Source organism: Falco naumanni, chromosome W, assembly GCF_017639655.2.
Source record: "Falco naumanni isolate bFalNau1 chromosome W, bFalNau1.pat, whole genome shotgun sequence".
Taxonomy (NCBI): Eukaryota; Metazoa; Chordata; class Aves; order Falconiformes; family Falconidae; genus Falco; species Falco naumanni.
Window position 1 is genome coordinate 6,673,860 of NC_054079.1, and position 26,630 is coordinate 6,700,489.

The 26,630-nt window shown below is 47.2% G+C and overlaps 1 protein-coding gene and 1 long non-coding RNA gene across 2 annotated transcripts in view; one reads left to right on the forward strand and one right to left on the reverse strand.

Moving 5' to 3' along the window:
• The window catches only part of LOC121080674 (E3 ubiquitin-protein ligase UHRF2-like), an 86,252-nt gene that overhangs the window by 35,985 nt on the left and 23,637 nt on the right, over nt 1–26,630 (reverse strand). The window contains exon 3 of the mRNA XM_040578813.1: nt 25,647–25,889. Coding sequence (XP_040434747.1) covers nt 25,647–25,889 — 243 coding nt within the window. The remainder of the gene's footprint in view (nt 1–25,646; nt 25,890–26,630) is intronic.
• On the forward strand, nt 4,662–17,625 carry LOC121080547. Its single transcript, XR_005825409.1, has 3 exons — nt 4,662–4,779; nt 5,190–5,195; nt 17,614–17,625. It is a non-coding gene; the product is annotated as an uncharacterized LOC121080547 (long non-coding RNA).

Here is a 26,630-nt window from a genome sequence, read left to right on the forward strand (position 1 = left end):
TCTGTTTGTTGTTGACACTCTTTGTCTGGTAGGCCTTGGAGGTCAGTGCCATGGAGCCCTAATATTTCTTCTTGCAATGCCTCAAATAATACTCTCTTTCTTGTTCCCCCTCCCTAATACAGCATAGCCTGCTGACTTCCTCCTGCAGCACCTCCACCCACTGCCTGAGTGATTCCACTGGAGTGCACCTTGCACAGGTGGAGCTTGCACCCTCCTCCACCCAGGAGTGTGGGGTACAGACTTTACAGTCCTTCACCTGGACAGCAGCTTCCCTGATAGGAAGCTCCATCTGGGTGGCTGCCTCCACTCATCCCAGGCTAGCCTGGCTAGATAGATGGGCTCCCAGCTGCTGCAGAGCACAGCCCTCCCCTAGTCTCTGCCACCATGCTTCTGACAATCTCAAAGTACTGCCTAATAAGCCCTTCTATTTCCCTGGAGACCTCAAGCTGCTGGGTAGGTTTACACAGCCACCAGCTAGCTGGGGTGACCATTGGGGCTGCAGATTAAGCTTGTGAGTGAGCAGAACAGTCAGCAGCCCAACAACTGGTAGAGTGCACCACCCTACTCACATGAAGCGCCACACCGCTCCCCTCAGGAGCTGCTCCCTGTTTGCACACCCTTGTAGCTAGCGCTCCGCTCCGTAGGGACTGGTTATATGAGGCTTCCCATGGTTTGAACTGGCCACAGGGACCGCCGGGACTGCCCGACTCTCGCCCGCCCCTCTCGCGAGACCTGTCACCTGCCAGCCAGTCCCTACACACACACAACCCAAGGGTACCGGGGCCCAGAAACTCCCTCAAACATCCCCCGGGGACCTCAGAAACCTCACACTCGTCTCAGCATGCGGCAACAACTGCTGCTGCTACTGCTAGCACTGGCTTCCCGTGTTTTGAACTGGCCACAGGAACTGCCAGCATCCACATCTTTAACATCCATCAGTCTCTTACAAATATTAATTACAGCAAAGGTTTAGCTTCCTGAGGCAAAACAAGCTTGATCTTGCTGGATGAGAAATACTTCAGGTTGCTTGTCATCAGTGTTTTTCACCATTTACATACAGGGACAAAGCCCTGAATGAAAGCAGAGCCCAATCAGAGAGGGACTGACATTTTAAAACCATGCATTTATATTGCTTGGCACTAGAAACACTTCTAACAAAACTCTGTGCAAATTGAAGTCCTGCCATCAATTACATGTTCACAAAGATTCCGGGTTAACTTTTTATTTCTCAAAAGCTTAGACTTCTTGGGTTGATGTTGAGACGACTGGATAGATCAGAATGACAGGTCATTCCCTTATTTTAAGGGGGATAATTTTCTTTCTGTTGTGCCAGCAACTGGACCAAGTGGGTGTCTAAGTGCAACAGGAGCGAGGAACATAGATCAGAGGGCCCATGTGTCTTTTTACGCTCTGGTTGATATAATTCTCATGGAGAACAAGATCTGGCCTGTATCTTTCCAACTCTTGCCATTACGCTTACCCTTTTTCTTAATTATCTGTAGTTTTAAAATTTGGGATAAATATATTAGTTGGTAATGTTTTCTTTTTTTAGTGGACTAAATTAGTAACAACAACTTCTTATACTTGTAATTGTACTGGGTTTGGCTGGGATAGAGTTAAATTCCTTCATAGTAGCCTGTATGTGGCTATGTTTTGGATTTGTGGTGAAAAAAGTGTTGATAACACAGGGATGTTTTAGTTATTGCTGAGCAGTGCTTACACAGTGTCAAGGCCTTTTCTGCTTCTCACACTGCCCTGCCAGTGAGTAGGCTGGGGGTGCACAAGAAGTTGGGAGGGGAAACAGCCAGGACAGCTGACCCCAACTGACCAAAGGGATATTCCAGACCATATGACGTTACGCTCAGCAATAAAAGCTGGGGGAAGGAGGAGGAAGGGGGGGGACGTTTGGAGTTATGGGGTTTGTCTTTCCAATTAACCGTTACACATGATGGAGCCCTGCTTTCTTGGAGAAGGTTAAACATCTGCCTGCCAATGGCAAATAGTGAATGAGTACCTTATTTTGCTTTGATTATGTGCGCAGCTTCTGCTTTACCTGTTAAACTGTCTTTATCTCAACCCATGAGTTTTCTTATTTTTACCCTTCCAATTCTGTCCCCCATCCCACTGGGAGGGGGAGTCTGTGAGGGGCTGTGTGGTGCTTAGTTGCCAGCTGGAGTTAAACCACGACAGCAATGCGTAAGGATTCTTATTAGAATGTTGTGGGGGACCATATCAAAGGCCTTACAGAAGTCCAGGTAGATGACATCCATAGCTCTTCCCTTGTCCAACAAAGCAGTCACTCCATCGCAGAAGGCCACCAGACTAGTCTGGCACAATTTGCCCTTGGTCACTGGGCACAGAGGTGAGGGTGGCTGGTATGTCATTCCCATGGTCCTCCTTTTTACCCTCTTTAAGAATGGGTGTGATATTTCCCTTTTCTCCAGTCACTCAGGACTATGCCTGACTGCCACGACTTTTCAAATATGATGGAGAGTGGCTTGGCAATTACATCAGCCAATTCCCTCAGAACCCTGGGATGCATCTCGTCGTGTCCGGTGGACTTGCGCATGTTCAGGTTCCTCAGGTGGTCTTGAACCTAATCTCCTATGATGGGCAGGACTTCACTCCCCCAGTGCCTGCCTTGGGATTCAGGGACTCGAGAGATGTGGGAAGAATGATTACCATCGAAAACTGAAACAAAAAAATTGTTGAGTACCTCTGCCTTCTCCATGTTGGTTGTCACCAGATTCCCTGCCCTATTTATCAGGGGGGTATGATTTCTTTTGTCTTCCTTTTCTGGCCAACGTATCTGTAGAAGCCCTTCTTGTTATTCTTCACATCCCTTGCCAAATTCAGCTGCAGCTGTGCCATAGCTTTCCTGATCCCATCCCTACACAGCCAGGCAGCGTCTCTATATTCTTCCCAGGATGCGTGCCCCTGCTTCCACTGCCTATGCATTTCCCTCTTGAGTTTCAGTTTGACCAGGAGGTCCTTACTCAGCCATGCTGGTCTCCTGCCTGCCTTGCTTGATTTCTTGCACATAGGAATCAATAGTTCTTGTGCTCTAAGAAAAATGTCTTTGAAGAGCTGCCAGCTCTGTTCAGCTCCTTTATCCCTGAGGGCTGTTACCCAGGGAGTCCCATCCACTAATTCCTTAAACAACTGTAAGTTTGCTCTCCTAAAATTCAGGGTCGCCCATATCCCTCAAGACCGTGAATTCCACCAGGGCCCCCAATACTTGCTACTTTGTTCTCAAGCTTCAACTATATAAATAATTATGTATACACATAGCCACACATATATATTAACTTGCTCATTGTAGAATCATAGAATGATTTATGTTGGAAAAGACCTTTAAGATCATCAAGACCAACCGTTAACTCAGGACTGCCAAGTTGACCACTAAACCATGCCTCTAAGCACCACATCTACGTGTTTTTTGAACACTTCCAGGGATGGTGATTCCACCACCTCCCTGGGCAGCATGTTCCAATGCTTGACCACCCTTTCCGTGAAGAAATGTTTCCTAATATCCAATCTATACCTGCCCTGGCGTAATTTGAGGCCATTTTCTCTTGTCCTATCGTTTGTTACATGGGAGAAGAGACATACCCCCATGTGTTGGGTCTGGCTGAGCCCCATAGCATCCCTCATAGTGCTGTGCTTGTATTGCAAAAGCTAAGAGAAAGGAGGAGGAAGGAGGGGGAGGGGGGGGGGCGGCATTTATTATTTACAACACTTTTCTTCTGGAGCAACCACTACACATACTTAAGCCCTGCTTTCTGGGAAGTGGCCAAACATCATCTGTTGATGGGAAGTAGAGAATAACATCTTTTGTTTTCCTTCGCTTCCACGTGTGTGACTTGCTATCGCTTCATTAAACTGCCTTTATCTTGACCCACAAGGGTTTTTTCCATGTTTTTTTCTCCCCCCCATGTTCTGCTGAGGAAGGGAGTGATAGAGCGGCTTGGTGGGCACCTGGCATCCAGACAAGGTCAACCCACCACACCCCAACTGTCTACAACCTCCTTTCAGGTAGCTGTAGGTCCCTCCTCAGCCTCGTCCTCTCCAGGCTAAACAACCCCACTTCACTTAGCTGCTCCTCATAAGACTTGTGCTCTAGATCTTTCACCAGCTTCGTTGCTCTTTTTTGGACGTGCTCCAGCACCTCTACGTCCCTCTTGAAGTGAGGGGCCCAAAACCGAACACAGTATTCGAGGTGCAGTCTCAGCAGTGCCGAGTACAGGGGGACAGTCCCTTCCCTTGTCCTGCTGGCCACACTGATACAAGCCAGGATGCTATTGGCCTTCTTGGCCACTTGGGCGCACTGCTGGCTCATGTTCAGCTGTCTGTCGACCAGCACCCCCAGGCCCCAGGTCCTTTTCTGCAGGACAGCTTTCCAGCCACTCTTCCCCAAGCCTGTAGCCTCGCATGGGGTTGTTGTGACCCAGGTGCAGGACTCGGGGCACTTCTCCTTGTCGAACCTCATCATACAATTGTCCTCGGCCCATGGGTCCAACCTGTCCAGATCCCTCTGTAGAGCCTTCCTACCCTCAAGCAGATCAACACCCCCCCCCCCCCCCCCCGCCCCCCCCCCCCCCCGCCCCCCCCCCCCCAACTTGGTGTTGTCTGCAAACTTACTGAGGGTGCACTCCATCCCCTCGTCCAGATCATCAATAATGATATTAAACAGGACTGGCCCCAATAATGAGCCCTGGGGAACATCACTTGTGACCGGCTGCCAATTGGATATAACTCCATTGACTACCACTCTTTGGGGTCAGCCATCCAGCCAGTTTTTTACCTAGCATAAAGTACACCCGTCCAAGTCATGAGTAGCCAGTTTCTACAGGAGAATGCTGTGGGAGACAGTGTTAAAGGCTTTACTAACTTCCAGGAAGACAACATCCACAGCCTTTCCCTCATCCACTAGGCGGGTCATCTTGTCATAGAAGGAGATCATGTTCATCAAGCAGAACCTGCCTTTCATCCAGCCATGCTGGCTGGGCCTGATCCCTTGGTTGTCCTGCACATGCTGTGTGATCGTAGTCAGGATGATCTGTTCCATAACCTTCCCCGGCACCGAGATCAGGCTGACAGGCCCGTAGTTCCCCGGATCCTCCTTCCTGCCCTTCTTGTAGATGGGTGTCACACTGGCTAACCTCCAGTGTTCTGACCTCCCTGTTTAGCCAGGAGTGCTGATAAATGATGGAGAGTGGCTTGGCGAGCATTTCCACCGGCTCCCTCAGTACCCTCGGGTGGATCCCATCCGGCCCCATAGACTTGTGCATGTCTAAGTGGAGCAGCAGGTCATTAACTGTTTCCTCCTGGACTATGGGGACTTCATTCTGCTCCCTGTCCCTGTCTTCCAGCTCAGGGGACTGAGTACCCTGAGGATGACTGGTCTGACTATTAAAGACTGAGGCAAAGCAGGCATTAAGTACCTCAGCCCTTTGTGGCAATGTTTCCCCCCGCATCCAATAAAGGATGGAGATTATCCTTGCCCCTCCTTTTGTTTCTAATGTATTTGTAGAAACATTTTGTTCTTATCTTTTATGGCAGTGGCCAGCTTAAGTTCTAGCTGGGCTTTCGCCTTTCTAATTGTCTCCCTGCATAACCCAATAACATCCTTATAGTCCTCCTGAACTGTCTGCCCCTTCTTCAAAGGTCCTAAATTCTCTTTTTTTACCCCTGACTTCCAGCCAAAGCTCTCTGTTCAGCCAGGCTGCTCGTCTTTTGGTACATGGGGACGGCCTGCTCCTGTGCCTTTAAGACTTCCTTCTTGAAGAATGTCTAGCCTTCCTGGACCCCTTGGCCCTTCAGGACTGTCTCCCAAGGGACTCTGTCAACCACTCTCCTAAACAGGCCAAAGACTGCCCTCTGGAAGTCCAGGGCAGTGTTTTTGCTGACCCCCTTCCTTACTTCTCCAAGAATCAAAAACTCTTGTCATTTTGTAATCGCTATGCCCAAGACAGCCTCCGACCACCACATCATCCACCAGTCCTTCTCTGTTCGTAAACAGCAGGTCCAGCGGGGCATCTCCCCTGGTTGGCTCACTCACCAGCTGTGTCAGGAAGCCACACACTCCAGAACCTCCTAGAGTCTTTCCTATCTGCTGTGCTGTATTTCCAGTGGACATCTAGTAAGTTGAAGTCCCCCACGAGGACAAGGGCTAGCAATTGTGAGACTTCTCCCAGCTGCTTGTAGAATGTTTTGTCCGCCTCTACATTTTGGTTGGGTGGTCTGTAATAGACTCCCACCAAGATGTCCGCCTTGTTGGCCCTCCCCCTGACCCTTACCCATAAACATTCAACCTTGTTGTTACCATCATTAAGCTTTAGACAGTCAAAACACTCCCTAACATACAGGGCTACCTCACCGCCTCTCCTTCCCTGCCTATCCCTTCTGAAGGGTTTGTAGCCATCCATTGCAGCACTTCAGTCAGGCGAGTCATCCCACCATGTTTCTGTGATGGCGACTATGTCATAGTTTTCCTGCTGCACGATGGCTTCCAGCTCCTCCTGTTTGCTGCCCATGCTTTGGGCATTGGTGTAGATGCACCTCAGTTGGGCTATCGATCTTGCCTCCAACACTGGCATGCTGCCCCCAGGCTCATCTCTAGCGAGCCTGGTTTTATCCCCTTCCACCTTCAAATCTGGTTTAAAGCTCTCTCAATGAGCCCTGCTAATTCCTGACCTAGAATCCTTTTCCCCCTTTTAGACAGGTGAACCCCATCTGTTGCCAGCAGGCCTGGTGCCGTGTAAACTGACCCATGATCAAAAAAACCAAAATTCAGCCAGTGACACCAGGCCCGGAGCCAGGTATTGATCTGTGTGATCTTCCAATTACTTGCACCATCAATACCCTGCAACTGGCAGGATAGAAGAAAACACTACTTGAGCTCCTGATGCCTCAACCAGTTGCCCCAAGGCCTTGAGGTCTCTCTTGATTGCCCTCAGAATTCTTGTTGCTTGGACTTTATCGCTGCCCACCTGAAAAAAACAGTAATGGATAATAATCAGAGGGCCCTACTAGACAAAGGAGTTGTCTAGTAATGTCCCTTACCTGGGCCCCAGGGAGGCAGCAGACTTCCCTATGGGTTGGGTCTGGTTGGCATATCGGGCCCTCTGTTACTCAGAGTGGAGTCACCAATGACAACCACCTTTTTTTTTTTTTCTTAGCAGAGCTGGGTGTGACACATGGGGTTTATTGACTCTCACCAGGCAACTCCACCAACCTGGACAGCCCTTTGTCCACATCATCATTTTCTTCACCCTCGATTTCCAGAACCTCATACCCATTGTAGAGGGGTACCTGGGAATGTGACATAGGCCGAGAGGGGATTCACCTGCTGTCTCAAGCTGGGACTTGTTTCCATTCCTCCTCATCTCTTAGGTCCCCTCTTTCTGTCTGGTAGCGAGAGGGTAGGGGTTCCTTCGCTTCTTGTGATGTGTACATAAGCTCCCTACAGCTCCCTATGGTCCCTCAGTGTGATCCTCCACTCCAGAGCACTTCTGCTGCAGTAATATGCCTCAGGGTGTTCCTCTCCTTAAGGCAAGCAGTATATAAAAGGTTAGTCCATTTTGAACCTATTTTAAAGAAGTGGTAGAGATGATGTTGAAAATTATATATCATTGATTAAATATTCACTGTTTAACTTACCCGGCAATACTTTTAAAGAAATTACCTCCTTAGGTCCTATGGGTTTCTGAATATGTTACACATCTGTACACTACGTTTCTGTTGTGCTTTAATACCAGCCAGCAACTGAGTACCATGCAGCCACTTAGTCACTCCAGCTACCACACCTGGTGGATGGGGAGGAGAACTGAAAAAAGGTAAAACCCATGGGTTCAGATAAGAACAGTTTAATAATAGAAATAAAGTAAAATATAACAATAATGATAGTAAAGGGAGATAACAAAAAGAGAAAAAGGAATAAAATGCAAGACAAACAGGTGATGCACAATACAATTGCTTCCCACCAACTGACAAATTCCCAGTGAGTCCCCGAGCAGCAGTAGTCCACTTCCAGCCAACTCCCCCCATTTATATACTAAACATGCTGTTCTATGCAATGGAATATCCCTTTAACTATTTCGGCTAAGCTGTCCTGGCTATGTTCCATACTGGCTTCTTGTGCACATTCTCACTGGCAAAACATGGGAAACTGAGAAGCCCTTGACTTAAACACTAATTAGCAACAACTAAAACATAAATGTGTTATATACTTTATTCTAATACTAAATCCCAAATAAACCACTACACTAGATACCAGGAAGAAAATTAACTTTATCCCAGCCAAAAGCAGGACAGTATCCACCCCTTATTCCATACCATTTACATCATGCTTAGATCCTACACTTTACATTACATCCCACTCAACCACCACCACATTACCTGTCTTTTGATATATATACACAAAGGTATAATTTCTTTAATCTATGCGCAATCCTTAATAAAATGTCCGCTGAGTTCATTTAATCCATGACTTTGGGCTCCATCTGTCATAAAAGATGTTCAGGGCAGGAAAGATGGTGTGTGGCATTGGATTGCTGCAGGTTGAAGCCAGTTCTGACAACAGCAATACTGAACTGGTCCGCTTTCATCAAAGCTCATTCTTCATTAATCTGGGTGATTTTTACAATAATACTCTTGATATGGCAAATAGCCACCACAGAACTGATTATATAAACTGTTATATAGCAGTTAAAATCATAAATTTAATTCATTGGCTATTTTTACCCAAAATCAAATCCCCTTGAGGCACACATTGAACTTCCCCATCTTCCTGCATTACCCACCAAGTGCTCCCAGGTCCCTGAGCAAAAGCAATCCCACAAATGGGTTTGCCTTTGCCTGAGGCAGCAATAACCCAGACTGTTTTCCCCAGCATATTTTTTATGTGCACTACAGGAACTTTATCCCCTTATACAGTACGTAAAAGCTTTGATTGAGCAATGATAGCGCGACTGGCAGATCCTCTAGTGTTGACTAACCAGGTGGCTTTTGCTAAATGTGTATCGCAATGTTTGAAAGTTTCACCACCCATTGCTTTCACTGAAGTCTTTAACAGTCCGTTACATCGTTCAGTTTTCCCAGAGGCTGGTGCATGATAGGGAATGTGATATACCCACTCAATGCCATGCTCTTTGGCCCAAGTGTCTATGAGATTGTTTCAGAAACTAGTTCCGTTGTCTGATTCAATTCTTTCTGGGGAGACATGTAGCCACAAGACTTGTCTTTCAAGGCCCAGAATAGTGTTTTGGGCCGTGGCATGGGGCAGAGGATATGTTCCAGCCATCCGGTGGCTGCTTCCACCACTGTAAGCACATGGTGTTTGCCTGCGCAGCTTTGTGGGAGTGTGTTATAGTCAACCTGCCAAGCCTCCCCATATTTATATTTCAGCCGTTGTCCTTCATACCAGAGAGGCTTTAACCACTTGGCTTGCTTAATTACAGTGCATGTTTCACATTCATGGATCACCTGTGCAACAGTGTCCATGGTTAAGTCCACCCCTCGATCTCGGGCCCATCTATATGTTGCATCTCTTCCTTGATGGCCTGAGGTGTCATGGGCCCATCGAGCTATAAAAAATTCACCTTCGTGTTCCCAATCCAAATCTACCTGGGCGACTTCAGTCTTGGTTGCTTTATGTACCTGCTGGTTCTTTAGATGTTCTTCAGCGGCCCAACTCTTGGGTGCGTGAGCATCTACGTGACGTGCCTTCACAACCAGGTTCTCCACCCGAGCAGCGATATCTTGCCACAGTGCAGCAGCCCAGATGGGCTTACCTCTGTGCTGCCACTTGCTCTGCTTCCATTGCTGCAACCACGCTCACAGGGCATTTGCCACCACCCATGAGTCAATATAGAGGTAAAGTATTGGCCGTTGTTCTCATTCAGCAATGTCTAAAGCCAGCTGGATAGCTTTTACCTCGGCAAAAAGATTCACCTTCTCCCTCACCAGTTTATGCAACTTGTCGTAGGGGACTCCATACAGCCACCTTCCGCCTCCGACACTTTCCTACAATACGGCAGGACCCATCAGTAAATAAGGCATATTGCTTCTCATGTTCTGGCAGTTCATTATATACAATGGGGCTTCTTCAGAACGTGTCACCTCTTCCTCTGGTGTCATTCCAAAATCTTTACCTTCCGGCCAGTCCTTAATAATTTCCAAGTTACCTGGATGACTGGGATTTCCTATTTGAGCTCGTTCTGTAATCAGCGTGACCCACTTACTCCACGTAGCATCAGTTGCGTGATGTATAGAGGAAACCTTCCCTTTAAACATCCAGCCCAGTGCTGGCAAACGGGGCACCAGAAGGAGCTGCGGTTCGCTACCAATCGCTTCTGAAGCAGCTCAAACCCCTTCATAAGCTGCCAGTATCTCTTTTTCAGTTGGAGTACAGTGGGCCTCAGATCCTCTATAACGCCCACTTCAAAAGCCCAAGGGTCGACCTCGAGTCTCCCCCGGTGCTTTCTGCCAGAGGCTCCAGGTAGGGCCGTTCTCCATGGCTGCAGTGTAGAGCACATTCTTTGCCTCTTGCCCTGTCTGTACTGGCCCAAGGGCTACTGCTTCAACTGTCTCCCATTTAATTTGTTCAAAGGCTTGTCGTTGCTCAGAGCCCCATTTAAAATCACTCTTCTTTCGGGTCACTCGATAGAGAGGGCTTACAATCAGACTGTAATTTGGAATGTGCATTCTCCAGAAACCCACAACACCTAAGAAAGCCTGAGTTTCTTTCTTATGAGTTGATGGAGACATAGCTGTTATTCTGGTGATCACATCCATTGGGATTTCACGAGGTCCATCTTGCCATTTTATTCCCAAAACCTAGATCTCCTGTGTGGGTCCCTTGATGTTACTTTGGTTTATGGCAAAACCAGCTTTCAGAAGGATTTGGATTATTTTCTCCCCTTTCTCAAAAACTTCTTCTGCTTTATTGCCCCATACGATGATGTCAACAATGTGTTGCAGATGGTTCAGGGTCTTCACCCTGTTCCAGTGCAGCCTGGACCAGTCCATGGCAGATGGTAGGGCTGTGTTTCCACCCCTGGGGCAGTCGATTCCAGGTGTTCTGGATGCCCCTCCAAATCAAAGCAAACTGTGGCCTGAACTCTGCCACCAAAGGGATTGAGAAAAATGCATTTGCGATATCAGTGGTGGCATACCACTTGGCTGCCTTTGATTCCAGTTCATATTCAAGTTCTAACATGTCTGGTACAGCAGCACTCAACAGCGGCGTGACTTCATTCAGGCCACGATAGTCCACTGTTAGTCTCCATTCTCTGTTAGAATTTTGCACTGGCCATATGGGGTATTAAAGGGCGAACGGGTCTTGCCAATCACTCTTTGCCTCTCTAGTCAGCGAATCAGCTTATGGATGGGAATCAGGGAGTCTCGGTTGGTACGGTATTGCTGCCAGTGCACCGCTGTAGTAGCAATCGGCGCCTGCTGTTCTTCGACTTTCCGTAACCCCACCACAGACGGGTCTTCTGAAAGGCCAGGCAAAGTAGACAGCTGCTTAATTTCCTCCGTTTCCAAGGCAGCTATACAGAAAGCCCACCGATACCCTTTCAGGTCCTTGAAATACCCTCTCCTGATATAGTCTATGCCGAGGATACATGGAGCCTCTGGGCAGGTCACAATGGGATGTTTTTGCCACTCGTTCCCAGTCACGCCTATTTTAGCCTCCAATACACTTAGCTGTTGAGATCCCTCTGTCACTCCAGAAATACTAATTGGTTCTGCCCCTTCATAGCTTGATGGCAGTAGAGTACACTGTGCACCAGTACCTACTAGAGCTTTATATTCCTGTGGGTCTGATGTGCCAGGCCATCATATTCACAGAGTCCAGTAAACCTGGTTATCCCTGTCCTCCACCTGACTGGAGGCAGGGTCCCCCTAATCCTGGTCGTAGGGTTGCCCACCGGGACGGCAAGTGGTGCGAAATGGATGTAGCATGTAGTAGTTCTGCAGGCTTATATCTTGCCAGAATAGATTAGGATTCTTTTTCACAGGATCAAGAGTAAAGCCAGCCCTGTCACTCTGTCTGGGTAGCTGTTCTCTGGAGACTGGAGCAGCAACCTTCCTGGAAGAATCCTTATTTATGATTGTTTATCCTTGTAATTCAACGCACTCGTGCCTCCAGTGTTGAGGTAGGTTTTCTATCCCACCTCCTCATGTCCCCTCCGTGGTCCTGCAGGTCAAACCACAGGGTACCTCATGGTGTGTATCTTCTATATACTCCCTCCCAAACAGAAGGGCGTCTACGGTTGATAGCTGAGATGTGGGTCTGTACAGGTCGAGAGTAGGATATATCCTCGTCGAGTTGCTGGACCAGCCTCTCCACAGCTGAGATGATGGAGGTAGAGACGCTGTCTTCATAGTACTGGAGACGGCGAACCACTTCATCCACCGTTGGTGGTGTGTCATCTTTCCAACCCATTCTTGCCAGTAAGTGTGCATATGATGATGGTATATGCTCTGTACCAATTTCCTCCACATGGGTCGTGTGCACAGAACTTCATTGGGATCCGTGGGTGACTGTGGATCGTCCTGGTCATAATAAATCATCCCTTTGATGGTTAATTCCCTCAAGTACTGGATACTTTTCTCTATTGCAGTCCACTTGCCTGGGCGATGTGTAATATCCTCCTTGTAGGGATACTTTAACGCTTGACAGGAGTTGCTTTGAGAGGCTGAGGGTTTCCGTTCCTTTTCCAATTTTCTTGTCAATGTCCCCTTCTTTAGAAAGTGTTCCCAGCTGCTTGGTTTCCCTACCCTCCAACTCTACACTATTAGCCCCATTATCCCAGCATCAAAGCACCCAGGTGTTCACCTGATTGACGGGCATAATCTTTCCACATATCCCACAGTTCATTCAGGGATAGGGATTGAGAGGTTACCTCTTGTTCGCCGCCTTCATCCTGATCCTGTGATGTCCCTGCTTCATCCTCCCCCTTTCCCAAATGAGCTGCTTTCTGTTTCCATTTCTTCTTATGTATAGGAGCCACTGATACTGACATGGGCTGGTCTTCTGCATCACTCGGTGCGGGGGACAAGGTAGCTGCAGTGCCCGCCACAGGGGCTGGAGCAGCCGCAGCACCTGCGGTGGGGGCTGGAGTAGCCTCAGGTGATGCTGGAGCAGCTGCTGTTTCTGCCATGGAGGCTAGAGTAGTTACAATTAGTCGCTTAAATCTCCACCAGGACCAGGAGGTGAAAACCACATTCATTATTCCTAGCAATAGGGTCAGGACCTGCACTACGGTGCTTCCAATAGACCAAAGATATTCAGATTTCCAAAACTCCTAACTGCTTGAGTAATTAGCCCTGGGGAGAAGGGGGAGGTGTCTACCCCACCCATAGGCTGACTCTCTGGGAAAAAAAAGCCAAAGGTGCAGTTGTTGGCATTCCCCCCCCCCCCAGGGGCCACTCGACACACAGGGGTGACAACACCACCGCATACACAGACCAGATTAGTTTTACGACCAGCGAGTGCATCATATCATAAACCAGTACTATATAGTACAACGCTATGATAACTTTAGCCCAGGTCCCAAGGAGAACAAACAGCACAATGGGGAACACTTACTGCAAGTAAATTAAATAACGCAACCCTGAGACCGTGGGCAGTAACTTCAAGAGCAGGGAAGTCGGCATTGTGGCCGATGATTATTAATCCAGTCCAATGAATACTGACAACAATTTAATTCTAACACAGTCTGGTTGGACCTGTTGTTATCTCAACCCTTCGAGCCCCACGTTGGGCACCAAAAAGGACTGTCATGGTTTAACCCCAGCCAGCAACTAAGTACCATGCAGCCATTCGCTCACTCTGTCCTCACCCAGGGGAGTGGGGAGGAGAATTGGAAAGGAATGTAAAACTCGAGGGTTGAGATAAGAACAGTTTAATAATTGAGATAAAATAATAATAACAACAACAACAGTTATAATGGAAAGGAGGGGGAAGGGGAGAGGAATGAAATCCAAAGGGAAGGGAGAAAAGAAAGCTCGTGATGCACAATACAACTGCTCACCACCGGCTGACCGATCCCCAGCCAGTCCCCGAGCAACGATCTGCAGGCCACAGCCAACACACACACACACACACACAGCCCCCCATTTACACAGAGCCCCCCATTTATATACCAAGCATGCCGTCCCATGTTATGGAATACCTCTTTAGCTAGTTCAGGTCGGCTGACCCGGCTGTGTCCCCTCCCAACTTCCTGTGCCCCTCCAGCCCTCTCGCTGGCAAGGCCCGAGATGCTAAAAAGTCCTTGACCTAGCACAAAAACTCCCCAGCAATAACTAAAATCATCAGTGTGCCATCAGCATTGGTTTTACACCAAATCCAAAACACAGCACTGCACTAGCTACTAAGAAAAAAATTAACTCTATCCCAGCCGAAACCAGGACAGTGGGCTGGGGGTGCACAAGAAGTTGGGAGGGGACACAGCCCGGACAGGTGACCCCAACTGACCAAAGGGATATTTCATACCATATGATGTCATGCTCAGCATATAAAGCTGGGGGAAGAAGAAGGAAGGGGGACACACACGACATTCGGAATTACAGGGTGTATCTTCTTAAGTATCTGTTATGCATGATGGAGCCCTGCTTTCCTGGAAATGGCTAAACACCTGCCTGCTGATGGGAAGTAGTGAGTGAATTCCTTATTTTGCTTTTTGCTCGTGCACGCAGTTTTTGCTTTACCTGTTAAACTGTCTTTATCTCGACCCACGAGTTTTCTCACTTTTACCATCCCACTGGGTGGGGATTGAACAAGCAGCTGTGTGGTGCCTAGTTGCCAGCCAGGGTTAAACCACGACACTGGAGAGATGGCTGCTATAGACCACCTGATCAAGAGGAAGTAGAGGAAGCCTTCTTTATGCAACTGGAAAAAGCCCACACAATCACAGGCCCTGGTACTCATGAGGGACTTTGACCGGGTTTTTTTCTAACCAATATCTAACACCAATATCTGATGGAAAGGCAACATGAAAGGACAAAAAACGATCCAGGAATTTTTTAGAGTGTGTTGAATACAAGCTCTTGATGGAGATAACAAGCCAACTAGGGGAAGATCTTGGGCCTGTCACCCACAAACAAAGAACAGGTTGGGGACATAAAGGTCAATGGCACCCTTGGCAGCAGCCACGATGAGGATGAAGTTGAAGATCCTGAAAGAAGTGAGCAAGGCACACAGCAAAATTACAACCCTGGACTTCAGGAGAGCAGATTTCAGCTTGTTAAAGGACCTGTTTGGCAGGATACTATGAGAGACTGTCCTAAGGGATCAAAGGGCTCAGGAGGTCTGGTTGATCCTCAGAAAGACAACCTCCTCAAAGCACAAGAATAATCCACTCAGACATGCAGGAAGTCGAGCAAGTGTGGCAGAAGGCCAGCATAGATGAACAGGGAGGGGATTCCTGACTGAGCTCAAAGACAAAAAGGAAGTACACAGAAGGTGGGAGCAGGGAATGGCTACCCAGGAGGAATATGGAGACACATGCAAGGATTTAGTTAGGAAAGCCAAAGCTTGGCTGGAGTTGGAACTAGCAGGAAATGTAAAGGGCAACAAGAAGGCCTTCTACAAGTACAGCATCAGCAAAAGAAAGGCTAAGGAAAACACATTGCCCACTGCTCACTGGAGCACGTAATCTAATAGCTAAGGACATCAAAAAGACTAAGGAACTCCGTAAGGTTGGCCCTCAGGTCTCTCAGATCCCTGAGCCTAGTGGCAGACTCTAGGGCAGGGAAGTATTACTCACGGTAGAGGAAGACTGAGTTAGGGGGCACTTCAGCCAACTGGACATACACAAGTCCATGGAACCAGACAAGATGACCCTGAGGGTTCCTGATGACTGGAAAAAGGCAAACATCACAACCATCTTCAAGAAGGAGAATCCAAGGAGATGAAGACTGGTCAATCTGGGAAGGTTGGGGAGCAAATCCTCCTGGAAGCCATGTCCAGGCACACAAAGGAACTGGGCTTGCTCCAGTACGCCCATGTCTTTCTTGTACTGGGGACCGACCAAAAGCGGACACTACTCCAGATAAGGTCTCACAAGTGCCAAGACAAGAGATGGAAAGGATCACTTCCCTGGAACTGCTGGCTGCACTGTTACTAATACAGCTCAAGATGCTGTTGGCCTCCTTTGCTGCAAGGGCACACTGTTGGCTCATGTTCAACTTGTTGTCCACCAGGAACTCCAGGTCCTTTTCTGCAGAGCTGCTTCCTAGGCAGTCAGCCTCCAGCCTGTACTGTTGCACAGGGTTATTCCAGCCCAGGTGTGGGACTTGGCATTTGTTTCTGTCGAACATCATGAAGTACCTGTCAGCCCATTTCTCCAGCCTGTCCAGGTCTCTCTGAAGGTCAGCCCTGCCCTCCAGCACATTGACTGCTCCCCCCAATTTGGTGTCATCTGCAAACTTGCCAAGAGTGCACTTTGTCCCCTCATCCAGCTTGTTAATGAAGACATTAAACAGTATCGGTTCCAGTACTGATCTCTGAGGGACCCTACTAGTTACTGGACCCCAGCTGGACTTTGCACCACTGATCAAAACTCTTTGAGCCCAGCAGTCCTGTCAATTTTCCACCCGTCTTATCACCCACTTATCCAGCCCATATCATACCAATTTGGTGGAAAGGAGACTGCGAGAGAGTGTGCCAAAAGCCTTTCTTCAGTCAAGGTACACAACATCCCCTCCCCTCCCCTTGTCAACAGAACCAGTCACCACGTCATAGAAAGCAATGAGGTTGGTAAGGCATGATTTGCCCTTGGTAAAGCCATTTTGGCTGCTCCCAGTCACCTTCCTGTCCTTCATGTGTTTAGAAATGGCTTCTAAGAGGATTTGCTCCATAACCTTTCCAGGGACTGAGGTGAGGCTGGCTGGCCTGTAGTTCCTTGGATCCTCCTTCTTGAAGATGGGTGTGATATCTGCCTTTTTCCAGTCATGAGGAACCTCTTCCAATTGTTATATGACTTTTCACAGATGATAGAGAGCAGCCTCACAGTGACACTGGCCAGATCCTTCAGCACCCCCAGATGCATGCCATCTGATCCCATTGGGCTTGTGTATGTCCAAGTGGGTTAAGTGATTCCTAAGGCTTTCTTCCTCCACTGTGGCTACCGCTTCACCCCCACATGCTCTGCTAGGATTCTCAGGGAACTGGGAGGCCTGAGGGCATACCTTACCGTGAAAAATGAGGCAAAAAGGGCATCTGACTACCTCAGCTTTTTCCCTGTCGCTTGCCACGAGATCCCCTGCCCCATTGAACAATGAGCTCATGCTTTCCTTAGTCTTCATTTTGCTACTGATTTACTTAAAAAAAACTTTCTTGTTGCCCTTCACCTCCCTTGCTAGCTTCAACTCCAGCTGAGCTTTGGCTTTCCTGACTGCATTTCTATTTGTGCACACGGTCTCTATGTCCCTCCCAAGTAGCATGCCCCTGCTTCTACCTCCTGTGTACTTCTTTTTTGTGTCTGAGCACGGTCAGGAGCTGTCTGCTCATCCATGCTGGCCTTCTGCCACACTTGCTCAACTTCCTGCACATTGCAAATGGACCGTTCTTGTGCTCTGAGGAGTTTGTCCTTGAAGATCAACCTGCTCTCCTGGGCACCCTTGCCCTCCAGGGCAATTTCTCATTGGATCCTGCCAAGCTGGTCCTTGAACAGGCCAAAGTCTGCTCTTCTGAAGTCCAGGGCTGTAATTCTGCTGTTTGTCTTGATCACGCCTCTCAGGATCTTAAACTACACAGTCTCGTGGTCGCTGCAGCCAAGGCTGCCCTCAGCCTTCACACCATCAACCGGTTCTTCCTTGTTTGTGAGTAGCAGGTCCAACAGTGCGTTTTCCCTAGTTGGTTCATTGATCACCCTCATCAAGAAATAGTCTTCCATACTCTCCAGAAGTCTCCTGGATTGCTTGCACCCTGCTGTATTGTCCTTCCAGTAGATACTGGGGTGGTTGAAGTCCCGCATGAGTGCCAGGGCCTGTGACTGTGAAGCTTTCTCCAGCTGCCTAAAGAAGGCTTCATCTACCTCTTCTTCTTGATCAGGTCTGTAGCAGACATCTAGTACAGCATCACCTGTGCCAGTCTGTCTTCTAATCCTTACCCGCAAGCTTTCAATTGCTTTGTCACCTGTCCTAAGGTAAAGCTCCATGCATTCAAGCCGCTCCTTTGTGTAGAGCTCAACCCCTCCTCCTCGCCTGCCCACCCTATCTTTCCTGAAGAGCATGTATCCCTCCACTGGAGCACTCCAATCAGGAGAGCTATCCCACCACGTCTCCATAATCCCAATGGAGGTCATAGCTCTGCAACTGTGTACAGACTTCTAATTCCTCCTGCTTGTTCCCCATGCTACACGCATTTCTGTTCAGGCATTTGAGATGGGCCCCAAGTCATGCTGCTTTTACAGGGCAAGTGTGAGAGCCTCCCCTGTCATGCTGTCCCCCAGATATGTTTGTTCTGCCCCTTGTGCCTTCACTTCTCTTCAGGTTACGGAAACCCTCCCCCGGCATATCTACTTTAAAGCCCGCATCACTCGGTTAGCAAGCCTGTTTGCAAAAACACTCTTGCCCCACTTTGTCAGATGTATCCCATCCTTGCTCAGTAGCCCTCGCTCCTCAAAGAGGGTCCCATGGCCATAGGAGCCAAAGCCCTGCCTGTGACACCAGCCACACAGCCAGGTCTTGACCCACTGGATGAGTCCACTTCTACCTGAGCCTTTCCTCCTTACCGGCAGTATGGAGGAGAATACCAGCTGGGTCCCCATGCCCTTCACCCTCACCCCCAGAGTTCTGTAGTCACTTGCGGAAATACTCCAGGTTATCCCTGGCAGTAACATTGGTGCCCACATGGTAATAGTCTGAGGGCCAGACAAGCCTTGGCAGTCCCTTTGCAACATCCCGTATCCTGGCCCCTGGCAAGCAAAAAGCCTCCCGAGACATCAGTTTGGGTCAGCAGGTAGGTGCCTCTGTCCCCCACAGGAGAGGGTCCCTTTCCTTTTTCCCTTTGTGCAGACATAAGGTTTGGTCTCAGCTGGCTCTGATGCATACCCTGAAGGGTCTTGTTTGTCCTCACCAGTGCCCAGGGCACTATACTCAGGGCAGTTGCAAGTCTGCAGGTGGAGCAGGAACACCTTTCTTCCATTTGCCAAAAGTCACAAGCTCCCAGCCTTCTCCACCTTGACAGCCACCCTCAGCTACCTGTTTGACCATGGCCTCTAGCTGTCCCTCCTTCCTTGCTCTGTGTGGCTCAGGCTGTTGTCTCTGCAGAGTTTCTGCAAAGACCCTGTCAATCTCCTCATTGTCCTCCCTGATGATTTGCAGCCTGCTCACCTCTTCCTGCACCTCCTTCGCTCAGCACCTCAACCAGAGCACCTCTCTCACAGGAGATGCCACCACTGCCCCTAGTCCCACAGAGAGGCCCCAGGCGCACTCTGCAGCCCGAGATCTGGGAAGTGTCATCCTCCCACCCCACCCCAACTCTGTTTGGATCAAGGCCTCCAGTGTGCCAAGGGCATTATCACCAGTCAGTGCTAGGGAGCGTGCCCTGCTTTATGTTGAGACCATCACTGCACAATCTCCAAGCAGCTCCATGCAGTCCTCAGCGTCCCCTCTGCACCACAGCTGTGTTGTTAGTATCTGCTGCTCTCTGTGAGCCAGATCCTCCCTAATCAGGAGTCAGCCTTTCTGTGTGCAAACTGCTGTGCAAACTGAGAGCAGCCCCTGCAGCATCCCAGGTACTTTGCGCCACAAACTGCCCCTGCTAGTGAGCGGCTGCACCTCTGTTTGCAGTGCTCTGGGCTGCTGCACTCCCTAAGGAGCAACTAAATAACAAAATCATTGCATGCTTTGTAGAGGCTAGGAATTTCTATGTGTTTGGAAGATGTCATCTTTTTTTTTTTGTACTTGTAGATGCTCAGTATACTGAAAGAGTGATGACAGATGCACCAGGTGTAGCTGTTTATTGGTGGTGCATCAATCAAAAGATATTAACGAGGCCCTAAGTTTTAGAAGCATGCTAAACAGGAAGAAAAAATGGGAGTGACATTTACTAAGGTAACTTGACTGTTTTCTAAATTACTGGAGTTAGAAGAGCTAGTGAAATAAAAAACATCTGTTATTCTTGCTCTAAAGCCTGTAATTCCTTGGATCCTCCTTCTTGAAGATGGGTGTAATGTCTGCCTTTTTCCAGTCATGGGGAACCTCAACCAATTTTCGGTTGGTAATGCTTGTTTCTGGATAATACTAATAATTTTTGCTGGGTAATGTTTATATTAAGTCAAGGACTTTTTAGCGTCTCGGGCCTTGCCAGCGAGAGGGCTGGAGGGGCACAGGAAATTGGGAGGGAACACAGCCAGGTCAGCTGACCTGAACTAGTCAAAGAGGTATTCCATACCATATGACGTCATGCTGAGTATATAAACTGGGGGAAGAAGAAGGAAGTGGGGCCATCCGGCATTATGGTGTTTGTCTTCCTGAGTAGCCTTTATGTGTGATGGAGCCCTGCTTTCCTGGAGATGGCTGAACACCTGCCTGCCGATGGGAAGTAATTAATGAATTCCGTGCTTTGCTTTGCTTGCATGTGTGGCTTTTGCTTTACTTATTAAATTGTTCTTATCTCAACCCCTGACTTTTACATTCCTTTCTGATTCTCCTCCCCATCCCTCTGGGTGAGGGGGAGTGAGCATGTTACTGTGTGGTGCTTGGTTGCCGGCCGGGGTTAAATCATGACAGACCTTCAGCAACCCCATAATAGAAGGTTCCTCTAAGAGAATAGGAAAAGTAGACATCTGCTTATTTTCCTCCATCTCCAAGGAGCTATACCGAAAACTCACTGTCATGGTTTAACCCCAGCCAGCAACTAAGTACCACGCAGCTGCTCACTCCCTCACCCCTCACCCAGAGGTATGGGGAGGAGAATCGGAAAGGAATGTAAAACTTAAGGGTTGAGATAAGAAAAATTTAATAGGTAAAGCAAAGCAAGGAATTCATTCCATCAGCAGGCAGGTGTTTGGCCATCTCCAGGAAAGCAGGGCTCCATCACACATAACGGTTACTTGGGAAGACAAACGCCATAATGCCAAATGTCCTCTCCTTCTTTCTTCTTCCCCCAGTTTATATACTCAACATGGTGTCATATGGTATGGAATACCCCTTTGGCTAGCTCAGGTCACCTGTCCTGGCTGTGTCCCCTCCCAATTTCCCATGCCCCTCCAGCCTTCTTGATGGCAAAGCCCAAGAAACTGAAAAGCCCTTGACTTTGTATAAACATTACCCAGCAGCAACCAAAAAACATCAGTGTGCTATCAACAATGTTCTCACACCAAATCCAAAACACAGCACTGCACCAGCTACTAATAAGAAAATTAACTCTATCTGAGCTGAAACCAGAGGACCCACCAATACCCTTTCAGATCCCTGAAATACCCTCTCCTAAGGTAGTCTATGTCAAGGATACATGGAACCTCTGGATCAGTCACAATGGGATATTTTTGCCACTTATTCCCAGTAAAGCTTATTTCAGCCTCCAATATAGTTAGTTGTTGAGATCCCCCTGTCACTGCAGAAATACAAATGGATTTTGCCCCCGTATAGCTTGATGGTATTAGGGTACACTGTGCACTGGCGTCTACTGGAGCCTTATCCTCCTGTGGGTCTGATGTGCCAGCCATCTGATCCACACAGTCCAGTAAACCACGTGGCTGGAGGCAGGGTCCCCTTAACCCTGATCATAGGATTCTCCACTTCTTGTTAAAACGTATTAGAATTCACTTCCCTAGGATCAGAAGTAAGATCAGCCCTTCCACTCTGTCTGGGAAACTGCCCGCTGGAAACTGGAGCAGTGGTTTTCCTGGAAGAATCCCCATTTGTGATTGTTTTTCCTTGAAATTCAAGTACCTGTGCCTCTAGGGTCAAGGTGGATTTTCCATCCCACCTCCTCATGTCCTCTCTGTGTAAAACCACAGGGTACCCCGTGGTGTGTACCCTCTATATCCTCTCTCTTGAGCAAAGGAATACTTGCTGTTAACAGCTGAGGTACTGGTCCATACAGGTGGGGAGTTGGACCTATCATCTTTTTGTTGCTAGAACTCCTGGAACAGTTATTCACACTTTTCAGACAGTTTTTCCACAGCTGAGTTGCAATTCCATAAGGAGGAAGAGATTTTCTTCGTATTGCTGGAGTTGGCAACCCACTTCATCCACCATTGGTGCCTTTTGGTCTATAGGTCATTACTACCAATGAGTTGGCATGTGATGATGGTGCACTCCATAAAAATTTCAGCTACATGGGTTGTGTGCATCAGACTTTGTTGGGATCTGTGGGTAGCTGCATGCTGTTCGGGTTATAATAAATCATCTCCAGTGCAGCTAATTCCTTCAGGTATTGGATACCTCTCTCCATGGTGGGCCATTTGCTTGGATGACATATAACATCTTCCTTGAAGGGATACCTTTCCTTCATGCTTGACAGCAGTCACCTCCAGAGGCTGAGAACTTGCATCCCTCTTTCAATTGCCTTGTCAATATTCTCTTCCCTAGAAAGTGATCTCAGCTGCTTGGTTTCACTACCCTCTAATTCCAGGCTACTAGCCTCATATCCCAGCATCAGAGCAGCCAGGTGATAATGTGCTCACCTGGATGATGGCTGAAATCTTTTTGAATATCAAACAGCTCACTTGGGGATAGGGATTGAGTGGATACCTCTTGTTCTGCCTCTTCCTCCTGTTCTTGTGACGTCCCTGTTTCATCCTCCTTTACTAAACAACCCGTCTTTTGTGTCTCTTTCTTCTTGTGTATACTTGTGTAACACAGCCGTGTTGTTAGTATCTGCTGCTCTCTGTGAGCCGGATCCTCCCTAATCAGGAGTCAGCCTTTCTGTGTGCAAACTGCTGTGCAAACTGAGAGCAGCCCCTGCAGCATCCCAGGTGCTTTGCGCCACAAACTGCCCCTGCTAGTGAGCGGCTGCACCTCTGTTTGCAGTGCTCTGGGCTGCTGCACTCCCTAAGGAGCAACTAAATAACAAAATCATTGCATGCTTTGTAGAGGCTAGGAATTTCTATGTGTTTGGAAGATGTCATCTCTTTTTTTTGTACTTGTAGATGCTCAGTATACTGAAAGAGTGATGACAGATGCACCAGGTGTAGCTGTTTATTGGTGGTGCATCAATCAAAAGATATTAACGAGGCCCTAAGTTTTAGAAGCATGCTAAACAGGAAGAAAAAATGGGAGTGACATTTACTAAGGTAACTTGACTGTTTTCTAAATTACTGGAGTTGGAAGAGCTAGTGAAATAAAAAAATCTGTTATTCTTGCTCTAAAGCAAGTTACTCTTGCTTTAGTACATATTCTAATATCCCTTTAGAGAGTCATTATTGACTTATATGAAATACAGCTTGACTAATTATTTGCCTGTCAACTTCATAAATGTAAATTATGAACTGGCGACAAATGTTCTTAAAAATATCATGTAAGATTATTTACCAAATGTATAGCTTTTAGTTTAATACTTTGCCTAGGCACCCTCATTTTGGGGGAGATGTCTTTGAGCAAAGTTTTTCTCAATCTGCTATCTAAATTGTTGTTGGATTGAATGTCCTATCAAGCTGATTGGGGGACTTGATGTTCACCCATTCCCCAAAGCTGTTTCAGAGGCAAATTGCAGTACTTATTTTGATGAAATTTGCCAGGTTTTTAGGTTGAATACTTAATTTGTCTGAAGGATGATTTGTGACTCATTTCAGTAATGCTTTCATGAATTCTGGTGATGTAGGAAATGACTACTGGGAAGAAGAATTTTTTCATAAGTAATATTGTGTTCAGCAAGGATTTAAAGCATCTATTCTATTCTATTCTATTTCTTCTTGTGTATAGGGGAGATCGATACTAGCATGGGTTAGTCCTCTGGTTCAGCTGCATCACCCACTGCCAGGGTCTGAGTAGCTGCAGTGCCTGTCGCTGGGGTTGGACTAGCCACAGTGCTTGTTACGGGGGTTGGAATAGCTGCAGTGCCTGTTGCCTGGGTCTGAGTAGCCACAAATAGTTGCTTAAACCTAAACAAGACTGAACAACATTCATGGTTCCTAGCAATAGGACCACTCTGGTTTCAACATCCCAGGGATATTAATTTTTTTCAAAATTTTCACATGCTAATGTAATTAGACTGGAGGAGAAGGGGAAGATGTAGGAAGATGTCTCCATAGGTTGGCTTTCCAAGGAGACAAGTCAAAAGGTGTAATTATCAGTAGTTTCCAATAGATGGCTCCCGAAATAGAGAGGTGACAGCAATGCTGAGTACAAATACCAGATTAGTTTCACAACCAGCAATTCTGTCATATCATAAGCCAGTATTACAAAGTACAACAAAATTATAACCTTAGCCCATGCCCCAAAGGCGATAAATACCAAAAGAGTAAGCATATGCTGTAAGGTGTTACATAACTCTGAGACCAAGCACCACAACTCTGAGAACAAATGCATCAACATTGTGACCAGCAAGTATTAAACTAATATATTAAATGCTTATAACAAATTTGTTTTAACATGCTTTGGTCAGATCTGTCATTATGTCAAGCCTTTGAGCCCCATGTTGGGCACTAGAAAGTGCTGTCATGGTTTAGCTGCAGCCAGCAACTAAGTACCACACAGCCACTCGCTCACTCCCCACCCCATTGCCCCCAGTGGGATGGGGAGGAGAATCGGAAAAAGGTAAAACCCGTGGGTTGAGATAAGAACAGTTTAATAACTGAAATAAAACATAATAGCAATAATAGTAATGAAAAGAGATAACAAAAAGAGAGAAAGGAATAAAAGCTGAAGGGAAAGAACAAGTGATGCACAATATAGTTACTCACCACCCGTGGACTGATGCCCAGCCAGTCCCTGAGCAGCAATCAGTGACCCCTGGCCAGCTCACCCTGTTTATATACTGAGCACGATGTTCTATGGTATGAAATATTCCTTTGGCTAGTTCAGGTCACCTATCCTGGCTATGCTCCCTCACAGCTTCTTGTGCACCTGCTCACTGGCAGAGTATGGGAAATTGAAAAGTACTGGACTTAGGGGAAATACTACATAGCAACAATTAAAACATCAGCATGTTATCAACATTATTCTCATCCTAAATCCAAACCACAACACTGTAGCATCTACTAGGAATAAAATTAACTCTATCCCAACTGAAACCAGGACAGGTTATTAAGCAGTATGTGTTAGCTAATAATATATTCCAATTGCATCTGTTCACAGAATCACAGAGTCATTTAGGTTGAAATGGTCTTCTTGAGATCACCTAGTATAACCTCTCTGCTCATGCAGGGTCAGCTAGAATGGGTTGCCCAGGACCATGATCCAGTCAGGTTTTGAATATCTCCAAAGGTGGAGACTCCACCATCTCTCTGGGCAACCTTTTCCAGTGTTCTATCAGTTTTAGCTTCTAAACATTAAATGCTTTTTTAACACAGTTTAAGATTTATTTTAAACTGCACGATGCAAACTAATATTGACTCTCTCAGTCCCACTGTCATAAAGCCGGTCATGAAAGAAAATTGTTTGAAGATACAGGCCTGTATAAGCAATAAAAGTGATAGAAGCAAGATAAGGCCCCTACTTTCAAAACTTGCACATACCTTGTACAATCCAATGCCAGGATCTATAAGAAACAAGTGAGTTGATGTAGATGGCTGATTCGGTGATCTGCTACTGGCTGCTATTTTGACTTTGTTTTTACATTTGGAAACAGCACATGGATTGACCTCTCCACTCTGATTTGTCACAGAAGTGGTAGGAGCTTCAGATTCAGAGCGTATCAAAAGTTGAACTATGTCATTTAGTCCAACATCGTAGTCAAATAAAGTGTGTCCATCTTCCAGCTGTCAAGAAAAAAACAGAATATTGGTAAAGTTCCACTTTGATATTAGTATGCAGTCCCCCTCTTAGAGAGGATAATTTAAGAAAACATATTTCCTTCAAACTTCAATAGAAAAAAGACATGTATTTCAGGGAAATCTAAGAAATCATGTCTTGAGTGAACTCAACAACAACTCATGAAGCACAGTGGACTCATGACTTCTGCCCAATGACAGCTCTTAAATAAACATATCTTTAGAGAATCAAGATGCTTTAATCATGGAAATAAATTTAAAGTACCACAGATAATTTCAACCCCATGTGTCACACCCAGCTCTGCTAAGAAAAAAAAAAAAGGTGGTTGTCATTGGTGACTCCACTCTGAGTAACAGAGGGCCCGATATGCCAACCAGACCCAACCCATAGGGAAGTCTGCTGCCTCCCTGGGGCCCAGGTAAGGGACATTACTAGACAACTCCTTTGTCTAGTAGGGCCCTCTGATTATTATCCATTACTGTTTTTTTCAGGTGGGCAGCGATAAAGTCCAAGCAACAAGAATTCTGAGGGCAATCAAGAGAGACCTCAAGGCCTTGGGGCAACTGGTTGAGGCATCAGGAGCTCAAGTAGTGTTTTCTTCTATCCTGCCAGTTGCAGGGTATTGATGGTGCAAGTAATTGGAAGATCACACAGATCAATACCTGGCTCCGGGCCTGGTGTCACTGGCTGAATTTTGGTTTTTTTGATCATGGGTCAGTTTACACGGC